At 46.6% G+C, this 12,933-nt stretch overlaps 1 protein-coding gene across 4 annotated transcripts in view; it reads left to right on the top strand.

Moving 5' to 3' along the window:
- GSG1L (GSG1 like) overlaps nt 1–12,933 on the top strand; it is a 276,495-nt gene that overhangs the window by 215,380 nt on the left and 48,182 nt on the right. For all 4 annotated transcript variants that reach the window (XM_028841573.2, XM_028841571.2, XM_015125842.3 and 1 more), the window contains one exon: nt 2,295–2,406. In XM_028841573.2, the coding sequence (XP_028697406.1) occupies nt 2,295–2,406 (112 nt within the window). The remainder of the gene's footprint in view (nt 1–2,294; nt 2,407–12,933) is intronic.

Genomic DNA, 12,933 nt, shown 5'->3' with positions numbered 1-12,933 from the left:
ATTTGTAGGACAGATGCTGGGGGTGGACCTTGCTTTACAGAATTAACATGCTTTTGAAAACATAGGCAAGGGTCAGATTTTTGAAGCAGAATCTTTAAAATGCAATCAGAGAGTTCCACCAAGGTATCTTTACGTGAACTGTAATTTTTACTTATTGAATTTCCTTAAAGCATGGTCTTTCATATTTGGGGATAAATAGAATTTAATTTAGGAATCAATGCTTTTCTAAACTAATAGTTCAGAAAATTAATTATTTTGCCAATAGGCTAAGTCCAGCTTCTGGGTGGGAGATTTTGTATTAAAATACTGTTGTGCTCCTACTATCCTGGCATAAGGAGTGGTCCTTCTCATGAATATTCCAGCCGTCAGAAAAGGAACTGGCAGAAGACTAAGAAAGGGGTCAACACCCTTCTGAGTGGAAACAGCTTCAATTCCAGAAAGACTCAGTACTGGGCAGTAATAAAGAGGAAAGACTTGTCCCTTCAGAAAACAGATTGTATTGTAAAGTTACAGTGATTAAAACAGTGTGGTACTGATGCAGGAACACAGAGAAAGATCAGTGGGACAGAATGACAAGTTAGGAAGTGCACTCGTGTATTTGTGGAACTTGGAATATGGTATAAAAGTGTCCCTTAAAATCAGCAGAGGAAATACAAAAATTAGCCGGGTGTGGTGGTGCGTGCTTGTAGTCCCAGCTACTTAGGAAGCTGAGGTGGGAGGATCACCTGAGCCTGGGAGGTGGAGCTTGCAGTGAGCCCAGATGGAGCCACTGCACTCCAGCGTGGGTGACAGAGTGAGACTCAGTCTCAAAAAAAAAAAAAAAAAGTTTATTTTTTTTTTAAATGTAATCTATGCAGCAGACAGGATTAATATTCAGACCATACAAAGAATTCCTGCCAATTGATAAGGAAAAAGATTTTTAAAAACAAAAAGAAAATTGGCAAAAGATACAGACATTCAAAGAAGAAGAAATTGAAGTGGTTAATAAATGTGAAAAATGCTCAAGCTCACTAGTACTAAGAGAAATATGATAGGCTTTTGGGGAACCCTTTCTCCCATTAGCAGCCAGGCAGTTCTCTCTCCTCTGTCTTAAAAGAGTGGAAGTTCTACAAAACACTGAGAAAATAATGGTCCCCCAACCCCAGCCAAAGCCCACTCTACAGCTGGCTCTTCTTACTAGATGGGGGAAAAATGCTTTAAATATAAACAATTTAGCCTCTAATCCCAGCACTTGGGGAGGCTGATGTGGGAGGATTTCTTGATCCCGGGAGTTTGAGACCAGCCTGAGCAACATAGCAAGACCCCCATTTCTACAAAAACGAAAATACAAAAAATTGGCCTGGCATAGTGGCATGCACCTGTAGTCCCAGCTACTTAGGAGGCTGAGATGGAAGGATCACTTAAGCCCAGGAGGTTGAGGCTGCAGTGAGCTATGATCATGCCAGCCTAGGCAACAGGCTAAAAACAAAAAAATCCATGAAGTTGATTTCATGACTTACTAAGACTTGTGGGCTAAATCTGCCCCAATGCCTGTTTTTGTAAATAAAGTTGTATTGGAATACAGCCATGCTCACTCATTTCTGTATTGTCTGCAGCTCCTCTATTGTTACAACAGCAGAGTTGAATCGTTCCAACAGAGACCATGTGGCCCACAGAACCTGAAATATTTGCTTCTCTGGCCCTTTACAGAGAGTTCACTAACCTATACACAGATCTGACTCTGCATCTCCTTTGCTTCAATTTTTTTCAGAGCTCCCCTTTGCCTTCTGGCCCAAATTCAAGCCCCTTAGTCTGACTTAGAAAACCACTAACCTCTGAGCCAGAAGTGGTGGCTCATGCCTGTAATCCCAGCACTTTGGGAGGCTGAGGCAGGAGGATCACTTGAGCTCAGGAGTTTGAGACCAACCTGGACAATATAGTGAGACCCCATCCTTACACAAAGTTTTTAAAATTAGCCAGGCATTGTGGTGCACGGCTATAGTCCCAGCTACTCAGGCAGTTGGGGTGGGAGGATTGCTTGAGCCCAAGAGTTGGAGGCTGCAGTGAGCTATGATCGTGCCGCTGCACTCCAGCCTGGCAACAGAGCAAGACCCTGTCTTAAAAACAAAAAGAAGGAAAGAAAAGAGAACTACCTCATCTGGCCTCCCAAGCTCTGTTCCTGCTGACCTCCCTTACCCAGGGGTCCCTGTTCTCCACAGTGATCATAGGCAGGCAGGCAGCAGAGAGGCTGTGGGTGTGTGGGGACAAAACCCTTCCTTACTTCCTGACGCTCTTCTCTGCTCTCTGCCCCTCAGGCCTCCTGGGAATGGTCGCCCACATGATGTACACACAAGTGTTCCAGGTCACTGTGAGCCTCGGCCCTGAAGACTGGAGACCCCATTCCTGGGATTATGGGTGGTCCTTCTGGTAAGTGGCTTTGACCTTCAGGACAAGAGCAGCTTCAGGCACCAGAGGCCCAAGGCATGCTGGGACTTCAGCAGCTCAGCCCAGTGGGGTGGGGTGGTGGGAGAAATGGGGAGAGTTGGAGGGACTGCAGTCCAAAGGCACTTTGAGACCCCAGGGCAGAGACTGGCAAACTAGGGCCTGTGGGTCAAATCTGGCCCACCACCTGTTTATATGCAGCCCTCAAGCTAAGGATAGCTTTTGGATTTTGAAATGCTAAGAAAATAAATCAAAGGAAGAGGAATGCTGTTTTGTGACATGTGAAAATTACATGAAATTCAAATTTCAATGTCCATAAATAAGGTTTTCTTGGAACACAGCTACTGTCATTGTTTTGTATTATCCATGGCTGCTTTAACACTGAGATGGCAGCACTGGGCGGTGGTGACAGAGACTGAATGGCTCACAAAGTCAAAAATACTTACTCTCTGGCCCTCTGCCTACCCCTGCCTAAGAGGCATGCTTTGGAAGGTTGGAGATGGAAGCTGGCAAGACCTCAAGTTAGGTGAGCTGTGGAGGGTTCTGGGTGGTCCTATGGGGTAGGTGGACTCCAGTGAGAGGCTCTGAATACAGGGAACAGGTCAGCACCTCAAAGCGGGGTGTGCGTATGAAAGGCGTGATTAGTCAGGGTTCTTTTGCTTACCAGTGATAGAATCCCCAGCTTAAGTGAACAAGGGGTATTCATTTGTTTGTGTAACTGGAAAGTCCAGGTGGAACAGCTAAAGTGCTCTGGGTTGTGACAGAAAAACCTACTCACATCAGTCTAAGTAAGGAGATATCATACACTGGTTCATGGAAAGGACAAGCACAGCTATGGTGTGGACTTCAGGACATGTTTGATCCAGAGTCACTGAGGTCAGAAGGGCTGAGTTCTCTTCCTCTGTGTAGTCATCTGAGCTCGGCACCCTCCACATGTTTACTTTGTTGCTGGGCTGGCTTCCCTGTTGGGGAGAGCTCTTCCTAAGGCTGGGTAAATCCTCCTTCCCTTGTAGGAGAGAAAGGGCTTGTTCTCCAATACTGACTAGAGTCCCAAACTTCCCTCTGGTGGGCTTAGGTCATGTTCTCTCTCCTTAATCTTTGCCACAGCTGGGGGAATGTCATGAGCTTATTCCCTTAGCTTGACCGAGCCCACCTCTGGAGCTAAGAATGAGTCAAAACCTCTCAAATGGTGAGTGGATGGAATAGATGCTGTGTGAGCTACCACAAAGTCTGCTTCAGGCACAGCTGGATCCAGGAGACCAGATTTCATCTGGAACCCAGTCATGCCCTCTCCTTATCTTGTCTCTCTCTTGTCTCTCTTCCCTTTGAATTAGTGTTGGCTTCATTCTCAAACAGCTTTTCCCCCAATGCTAGCAAAGATGCTAGCAAAGATGATCACAACGCACAGACCAGGCTTCCTTTTTTTTTTTTTGGACAGAGTCTCTGCTCTGTCACCCAGGCTGGAGTGGCAGACTTCCATCTTAAAAATGTAGCAATACCAGCGAGAGATGGGGTTTCTTTCCCATATTTCCAGCTAAAATCCTGGTTATGACTTTCATTGGCTTAGCTTAAGTCATGTGACTAAACCTGAACCAATGATTTAGACTCTGGGGGAGACTGGAATGACCTGAGTCACATGGTCCAGAGAGTGGCATTAGCTTCACCCAAACCCTTGGGCAGAAAGAGAAGGAGGTGAAGTCTCTTCAGGCTGGAAAGACAGAGACCACAATTATCCACTACACAGGGCATCCAGGTCTGGCGCTGGTAGTTGGAGAGCATTTATCCGTTCAGTCATTTAATACATATTCACTGAGTACATCCTCTAGGACTGCTGTTCTTCTCGGTGATGGGGATGCCGCAGTGCTGAGACAGCGTTGCAACAGGGATTGAGAGGTGTGAACCAGCCGTATCTGAACTGTGCTGTGATGTAGATGTGTGTGGCGAGGGGAGTTCACAGGCAGCTGCGGGAGCACAGAGGAAGGGCATTGACTGACACAGCTTTGGGTGGGGCGGGTCTCCAGGAAGAATTTCGAAGGCAAAACAGGAGAGAATCACTTGCCAGGCAGAGGGCGTAGCAGGTCCAAGGACCTGGAGGTGAGAGAGCATCTCAGCATGGAGCAGGAGGGACTATGATTATAATTTTTAAAAGATCCTATTCCAGTTCAGTGATCACCCCAACTCCATCTCCACTCGCTGCTCAACTCCATCCTTTTAAAACCAAAAGCATTTGCCTTGAAGGGACCTTGGCCCATGAACCCTGGCCCCAATCCCTTTAAGTAGAACAATCCCAGGGAAGCCAGATGAGGCTCTGACCTCCCTTTACCCAACCTCTCCTCCTGCAACTGTTCCTCCCTGAGACCTTGACCTTGGAAGTTCATCTCCTTGAGCTAGAGAAGGGCACAAAGGAAGGGAACGAACATTGGTGAGTGTTGACCATGTGTGTAATAATTTCTTAGATTTACTGAGCGCTGATGTGCTGCGAATCAGGTAGGTATTTCATGGAGGCACAGGGAACTTAAGTAACCTGCCCGAGGTCATCCAGCTGTGAAGGGTAGGGCTGGGATTCAAACGAAGGCAGTCGGGCTCCACAGCCATACTGGAAGCCTCTCTGAGAAGATGGGTGGGTGATAATAAGAGAGTTCATTGATGTGCTTTCCATCATGTTCCACACATGGTGTGTGCTTAGTCAACACCAGCTCTTATATTGCTGCTCCTGGTATGAAATTTAACACATGCAATATCATGCTAGTGATATGAAATTTAACATGAGCAATATCATGCTACTGATATGAAATTTAGCACATGCAGTAACCTCGTGTTGCATATGCAGATGCCGAGAGTCAGAAAGGTTGAATCCCTTGCCCTGGTGGGAACCAGTTCCTGCCCCTCAGTCCCCCTTTCCAGAAGGCCCTGGCTCTCTCCCCTTGTGCTCAGTGTCTCAAGTCAAGCCTGCTGGTGTCAGCCAGAGGAACACTCTTTCCCTGGAAGAAAGGGCCTTCTGCCCTGCTCCTCTGCTCCTTCCTTAGGGGCTGGCCTCCCAAGGGGCACCAAATTCTCATTGGACTTATTAAAGGCCGAGGCCCCGTGTGCAGCCCCTTTTAGGGTGGATCCATTTCTCCCTGTCACTGAGACCTGTGAGATGGATCAGCCCATTTTTTCGTCCCTCACATCTGGGGCCTCACCAGGGCTGCAGCATATCATCTCTCTTGTTTAATATGTGTGAGGCCGTTTGTCAAAATTCTGGCCCGGGAGCCTCCCGTGCTCCCTCCCCTGGTACTGGAGAGGAGAACAGCTCCAAGAAGAGATGGCACGGGCCTCTGTCTTCCTGCCCAGCAGGGAAGAACAAGCTGCAGGGGCTCTGGAAGCTGGAGGGGTTTTGAGGTGCTCAAAGCCTGTTGAGTGCCAGCTTCTTAGAGGGACACCTTTGTAAGAAGTAGGCCGGGCACGGTGGCTCACGCCTGTAATCCCAGCACTTTGGGAGGCCGAGACGGGCGGATCATGAGGTCAGGAGATCAAGATCATCCTGGCTAACACAGTGAAACCCCGTCTCTACTAAAAATACAAAAAAAAAAAAAAAAAAAATTAGCCGGGCGCAGTGGCAGGCGCCTGTAGTCCCAGCTACTCGGGAGGCTGAGGCAGGAGAATGGTGTGAACCTGGAGGGTGGAACTTGCAGTGAGTGGAGATCGTGCCACTGCACTCCAGCCTAAGGGACAGAGCGGCACTCCGTCTCAAAAAAAAAAAAAAGAAGTAGAAAGTCCCCATAGTTAAGAGTCTGACAGCCTGGGGTTCAAATCTCACCCCGATGCACACCGCTGGGCCACCGTGGCAGCATGGAGGGGCGGTCGACAGTGTGGCCCCTGGAATCAGACAGTTTGGGTTTAGATCCTGCCTCTGCCCCTCATCAGCTGTGGACCTTGGCCAAGTCACTTACTTCCTCTGCACCTCTGTGTCTGGTGGAAAATTTGGGCTGGAAAATGGGACAGCCCGAATTTCCACCTCATGGGGGTCTCTTGAGTTGTGTTCATTTCTCTATTGAGGTGTATACATCACCCCCAAATCTAGTAAAAATGAGTTATTATGTAGTAGTAACTAGTAAAAATGCGTTGTTATTTGTTCGTACGTTTGGTGGTGGACAGGGCTCAGTTGGGCGGTGCTTGCTGGGGTCTTCCCTGAAGCTTCAGTTGGATGTCAGCTGAAGCTGAGGTCATCTGGGTATGGCTGGGGTAGACCTCCAAGGTGGCACCTCATGACGCTGGCAGCTGGTGCCAGCTGGCGGTGGCTGGTGGCCGGAGGGGCTTCACACAGTGTGGAGGCTGGGTACCTGGAGAGACTATCTCAAGAGTGAGTGTTCCAGGAGACCCAGGTAGAAGCCATGGGATCTGCATGAGCCAACCTCAGAAGTCACACAGTGTCACTCCTGCTGCATTCTGTTGGTTAAGAGCAAGTGACAGGGCCAACTTCAAGGGGAGGTGTGAACCATGGGAGGTGTGGCTCCCTGGAGGCCAGCTTTGGAGACAGTAACCAACACGAGGAGCAAGTGAATCAATGCATGTGGAGCACTCAGCCCAGTGTGCTCGGTGAGCACAAGTCCTCCTGCCCACTCCTCCTTTTGGCGCCGTGTCTCAGCTCTCTCTACCCGTGACAATGTCAGGTCAGGACCCTGATGGGCGCCCAAGCAGCTGCTTGGCTTAAGGGGGCAGGGACCAAGTGGATCAGATTAAGGTTGGGGCCGGGCAAAGTGGCTCACCTGTAATCCCAGCACCTTGGGAGGCCAAGGTGGAAGAGGGGCCGGGCAAAGTAGTTCACCTGTAATTCCACACCTTGGGAGGCCAAGGTGGGAGAATCACCAGAGGCCAGGAATTCAAGACCAGCCTGGGCAACATAGCCAGACCCAATCTCTAAAAAAATAAATAAAAAAAATTAGCTGGATGTGGTGGTGCGCACCTCTAGTCCCGGCTACTCAGGAGGGTAAAGTGAGAGGGACACTCAAGCCCAGGAGGTTGAGGCTGCATTGACCTGTGTTCGTGCCACTGCACTCCAGTCTGGGCTGGAGGCTCTACCTCAAAAAAGAAAAAGGAAAACAAAAAGATTAAGGTTACGACACCTACTTTGTGCTGTGCACTGAGAGGCACTTTACAAGCCCTGAGCTGCCTGTCACTGATCCCCAGGAGAGGGGCTGCCATCCTCCTTCAGGGACCAAGACACAGCTTGAAAGCCACACAATTAGCCTTGGATGCTGTGAACTGCGCACAGCCGGGGCTGAACCCAGCCTGCAGATGTTTTCTTTGGCCTGCCATCGTGTCTTATAAAAGTTTGGATTTGTTTCTAACATCTAAAATGGTCAAACTTCTACATAAAAGTCCAGGTTTCTGCTTCGTGATCATTGGAAGATCTGTTCCTGCCTAACCAGCATTGCCACCAGGCAGACTGCAGATAAGGCTGAGAATGGCTGAACCTTTAGATAGGCGTCTGGTTTCCAGCTCACCCCAGTCCCCACCGCGCCCTATTGCCTTACATTTACCCGTGCTTCCTCACTTAGTCATCATCTGCCTGACCTTGCAGGAATTTGAGTCTGTGGCCCCTGCTTGGAATGTCAGCTTTCCTGGTGACCGCAGGAGTGTGGAAAGCTAGCCCTGCACTTTCTGCTTCTGTTTTGCATTTGATCAACCTGGAGAGGAATGGGAAAAGGTATCCTCCTACTGCTGCACACACAGTGAAATCTTATCTCAAGCATTCACTCTGCAGACTGAGGGTAGTGGGACATCGTGGTGTGGAAGATTATAAGAGCTGGAGGGCCCAGAGAAGTTCAGCAATTTGGCCCATGTCACACAGCAAGAGAGCAGCAAGTTGGGCCAGATCTAGGGAAGGTTCTCACTCCTGTGCTAGTGGCCCCTTTCTGCTTCTGGGGCCCTGTCCCTGTGGAATACAGGCCTCACTGCTGTCCCTCCCTCCTTTCTAGTCTCCATGAATATGTGGACACAGCAGACCAACCTCTTTCCTCTCTGGGGACCCCAGGCGGCGCCCCCTCTATGCAGGGGTTAGCTGGTATTCCAGCAGGCCGATCCCTTAAAGGGTTGAGTCTGCCGCTGTGACCCTACCAGAGCCTGGGCCCCAAAGACAACTGGAGGGGTGTGTGTGCTGATGTCACTGCTGAGAGGCTGTGTGATCGGCAGGAAGTTTGCCCTTCCTCATCCACCCGAGGCAGGTGGCTGTGGTCTGCTTTATTCTAAGACCAGGGTTGGGGAAAAGGATGTGGTTGCCCAAGGGTGCCCTGTGGGCCACGGAGGGACCAGCTGGGCCCTCAGAGCCTGCCACTATCCAGCTCCTAGTCCCATCAGCTCTTGGGCCCTGAGGGTGGCCTGGATTATGCATCTGTGCCCAGCCCTGCCCCACATGGTGAATCTGTAGCCCTCTGGTCTGCAGGCAGCCAGGGCAGCCTTCCTTAGTGACCCGTTACGACCTCCCCACTGGGTAGGGCCTGGAGTAGGTTGCAAAGTGGTGTCCATGTGTCTCTAAATCTGCTCCCCCTGTGTCCCTCTGCCCCTGACGCTCCCAGGGGATGAAGAATTGACAACCCCTGTCACCGCCCTCCCCTTTTCTCCCTATGGTGTCCAATCTGCTCTTGGCTCCGGAAACCAGGCCAATCACCCACGCACCTCCCTGTGCCAGTTCAGAAGTGCAAGCTGCTAAAACCAGCAGGTGTTCCGGCCCCAAAGTTTTCAAACTGTGTATTTGGTGGGCGCGTTGGGGCCCTGGGGGATGAGAGGAAGAGGGAGATGAAGGCTCATGGATATAGCCTCTCACCCACGCTAAAACCAGAGCTATGTTTTCATATCTGTCTTTTTCTGTCTGTTTTTATTTTATCTGTGTTTATCCATTCATTCCACAAGTATTTACTGAGCACCTACTATGTGCCAGGCACCATTCTAGGTACTAACGGACAGTAGTGAAGTGAACAAGGATAGTAATGAAGTGAACAAGGCTCCCATTTTCATGAAGCTGGCATTCTGGGATAGAAGAGGATATAATCTTAAAAAACAAACACTAAGGATTCCAATTCTGAGAAGACAGAGTAGACATGCTTCTCCCTATTCCTCCTGCTCAATGCAGCTAAAATCATTGGACCTAAAGATAAAACAGACATCAGAAGACTCCGAAAGGTGGGAAGAAGACAGTAGGCTGGTTAGGGCCCAAGAAACAACACATTGCTGAGTCCTTTTCGTGTTATATAGCCCAGATTTGGAGCTGAAGAAGTCAGCAATTCAGAAATGCCAAAAGGACAGGATTAAAAAAATGCCCAACTGAAGTCTGCTTTCTCTAGGCAAAGGACCAAGAAAGGGTCAGCCCAATGAGACAGAAAACATTTAACAATAACTTCACTACTCCAGTCACACATTACAGAAAAGAAAAAACTGGCTTCACCCACACTCATGCCGGCAAGGGAATGGGGTGCTTAGATTTTGGTGACAATCGCCAGGTGGACTTTCATCTCTGCTGGGCAGTAACAAGGTGCCCCTCTTTCTCCCTGCAGGGATTGTGTCAGAGGGGAACTGGTGGAGAGTCAGGATTTTTGCCACTGCCTTGCGGTAGTAAGAACATCTCCCTCCCCATGGTGTCAGTGATGTGTGGGGAGCAGTGATGAGGCCCCCGGGCCCCTCCCAGCCAGGTATCAGCAGAGGCCTAATGGGGAGTCTGAACTCCCATCCCCACCCTCACCTGGTAAGAACCAGGAACCATCTTCATCTTGAATGTCAGTGGTGGCTGATATGATTAGGCTTTGTGTCCCCACCCAAATCTCACCTTGAATTGTAATCCCCGTAATCTCCATGTGTGAAGGGAGAGACCAGGTGGAGGTAACTGGGTCATGGGGGTGGTTTCCCCATGCTGTTCTTGTGATAGTGAGTTCTCATGAGATCTGCTGGTTTTATAACGGGCTTTTCTGCCTTTACTTGGCACTTCTCCTTCGTATGTAGCTTTGTGAAGAAGGTGCCTGCTTCCTCTTCACCTTCCGCCATGATTATAAGTTTCCTGAGGCCTCCTCAGCCATGCTGAACTGAGTCAGTTAAACCTTTTTCCTTTATAAATTACACGGATTAATACACTCGCCCAGTGGGAAACCTAGGCTTCTACCCCTACCTGGAAGTAACTGGGCAGAGCCTCCACCTCGCCAAAGCCACCTTGCCGGAATGATGTGAAAGGAAGCCAGTTAGAGCAGATGGTTTAAACAAGATCCAGAGTCTCAAAACATACCCCAAATGTCAAGGTTGCAATTAAAATCATGTACCATGCCAAGAACCAGCAAGATCTCAACTTGAACGAAAAAAGATAATCAATAGATCCCAATGCTGAAATGACAGAAACGTTAGAAATCATCATAAAAATGCTTCAACAAGTAGTTGCAAAAACCCTTGGAAACACAGAAAGTCTCAGGAAAGAAGTAGAAGATAGAAAGAAGGATCAAATGGCAATTTTAAAACTAAAAAATTCAGTAACCAAAATACAAAGCTCAATGGTGGGGCTCAACAGCAGAATGGAAGGGATGAAGGAAAGAATCAATGAACTTGAAGACAGGACAATAGAAATTATTTAATTTGAACAACAGAGAGAATATAACTTTTAAAAAAATGTACAGAGCCTTAAGGACCTCTAGAACTATAACCAAAAGTGTAACATTGGAGTCCCAGAAGAAAAGGAGAAAGAGGGTGAGACTGGACAAAGTACTGAAAGAAATAATGGTTGAAAACTTCCCAAATCCCGTAAAAGACATAAACCTTCAGAATCAAAAGCTGAATGAATCTCTAAAATAGTATACATTCAAAGAAATCCATACCAAGACACATCACAGTCAAACTTGAAAAAAAACTAAAGTTAAAAACAAAAAACGAAACACAGTGAGAGAATAACATCCTCCCTAACTACAGAGAACAAAATTCAAGCAACAGTGGATTTTGCATCAGAAACAATGGAGGCTAGAAGGAAATGGCACAACATTTTCAAAGAAAAAGAAAATGAAAATGCTGAAAGAAATGAACTATCAACTTAAAATTCTATATGCGGCAAAAATATACTTCAGAAATGAAGGGGAAATCACAACATCCTCAGATGAAGAAAAACTAAGAAATTTTGTTGCCGGCAGACCTACCCTAAAGGAAAGGCTAAAGGAAGTTCTCTAAACAAAATGGAAATTTGAAAAAGGGAAGTTTTGAATATAAGAAAGAATGAATGAAAAATGGACAGAGAAACTTTACTTCTCCTTTTTCTCCTTTTGAGTTTTCTAAATTATGTTTGATGGTTGAAGCAGAAATCATAATATAGTCTGATGTGATTCTAAATGTATACAGTGGAAATATTTAAGACAATTATGTTATAAATGAAGGAAGGTAAAGGGTCACAAAAGGAGCCAAGCTTTCTATGCTTTACTCCAATGTTGACACCAGCAGACTGTGGTTAGTTATGTATATGTAATGTAAGACCCAGAGCAACCACTAAAAAAGCTATATACAGAGATACACTCAAAATCACTATAGATAAATCAAAAATTGTTTGAGAAACCCATGGGAATAAAAGAAAAAAAAAAGAGAAACAAAAAACAAAACAAGCAGGGAAGAACAAAATTGGTTGGCAGTCTTAAGCCATAATATATCAATAATCACTTTAAATGTAAATGGTTTAAATACACCAATTACAAGCCAGAAATTGGTCAAGTGGATTTAAAACATGTGACCCAAAACTATGTGCTGTCTATAAGAAACTCACTTCAAGTATGATGAGATAGATAGGCTGGAAGTAAAAGGATGAAAATCACCTCTCATGTAAGCATTAATCAAAAGAAAGCAGGACTAGTTATATTAATATTAGATAAAGTAGACTCAGGCAAATAAAATGACCAGAAATAGACATTAAATAATGATAAAAGAGTCAATCCACTAAGAAGGCATTGCAATCCTAAAAGTGTATCCACCAAACAACAGAGCTGAAAATCTGTAAAGGAAAATGTGATGTAGCTGAAAGGAGAAATAGGAAAATTCACAACTATAATTAGATATTTCAATATAGCTTTCTCAACAATTAATAGAACAACCAAATGGAAAATCACCAAAGATATAAAAGAATTCAACATCATCAACCAATAGGATCTAATTGAGAAATGTTTCAAGTCAAAGCAGCTCTCATCCCAAGAACCTAGAAAAAGAAGGGCAAAATAAGCCCAAAGCCAGCAAAAGAAAGATGGGCAAAAATCAATACAATTGAAAACAAAAAGTAATAGAATCAATGAAACAAAAAAGCTGGTTCTTTGACGAGATAAAATTGACAAACCTCTCGCAAGAGTGACAGAGAGAGCAGACAGAGGAGAGACACAAAATGCCAATTCAGGAATGAAACAGAGGATGTTGCTGCAGACTTTGAGGACGTCAAAAATATAGTAAGAGCATACTACAAACAACTCTACACACATAACTTTGACAGCCTGGATGAAATAGATCAGTTTTTTTAAAAGCCCAAACTGCCAC

The sequence above is a fragment of the Macaca mulatta genome, chromosome 20, assembly GCF_049350105.2.
Source record: "Macaca mulatta isolate MMU2019108-1 chromosome 20, T2T-MMU8v2.0, whole genome shotgun sequence".
Lineage (NCBI taxonomy): Eukaryota > Metazoa > Chordata > Mammalia > Primates > Cercopithecidae > Macaca > Macaca mulatta.
This window is presented reverse-complemented; position numbering and strand designations above follow the sequence as displayed.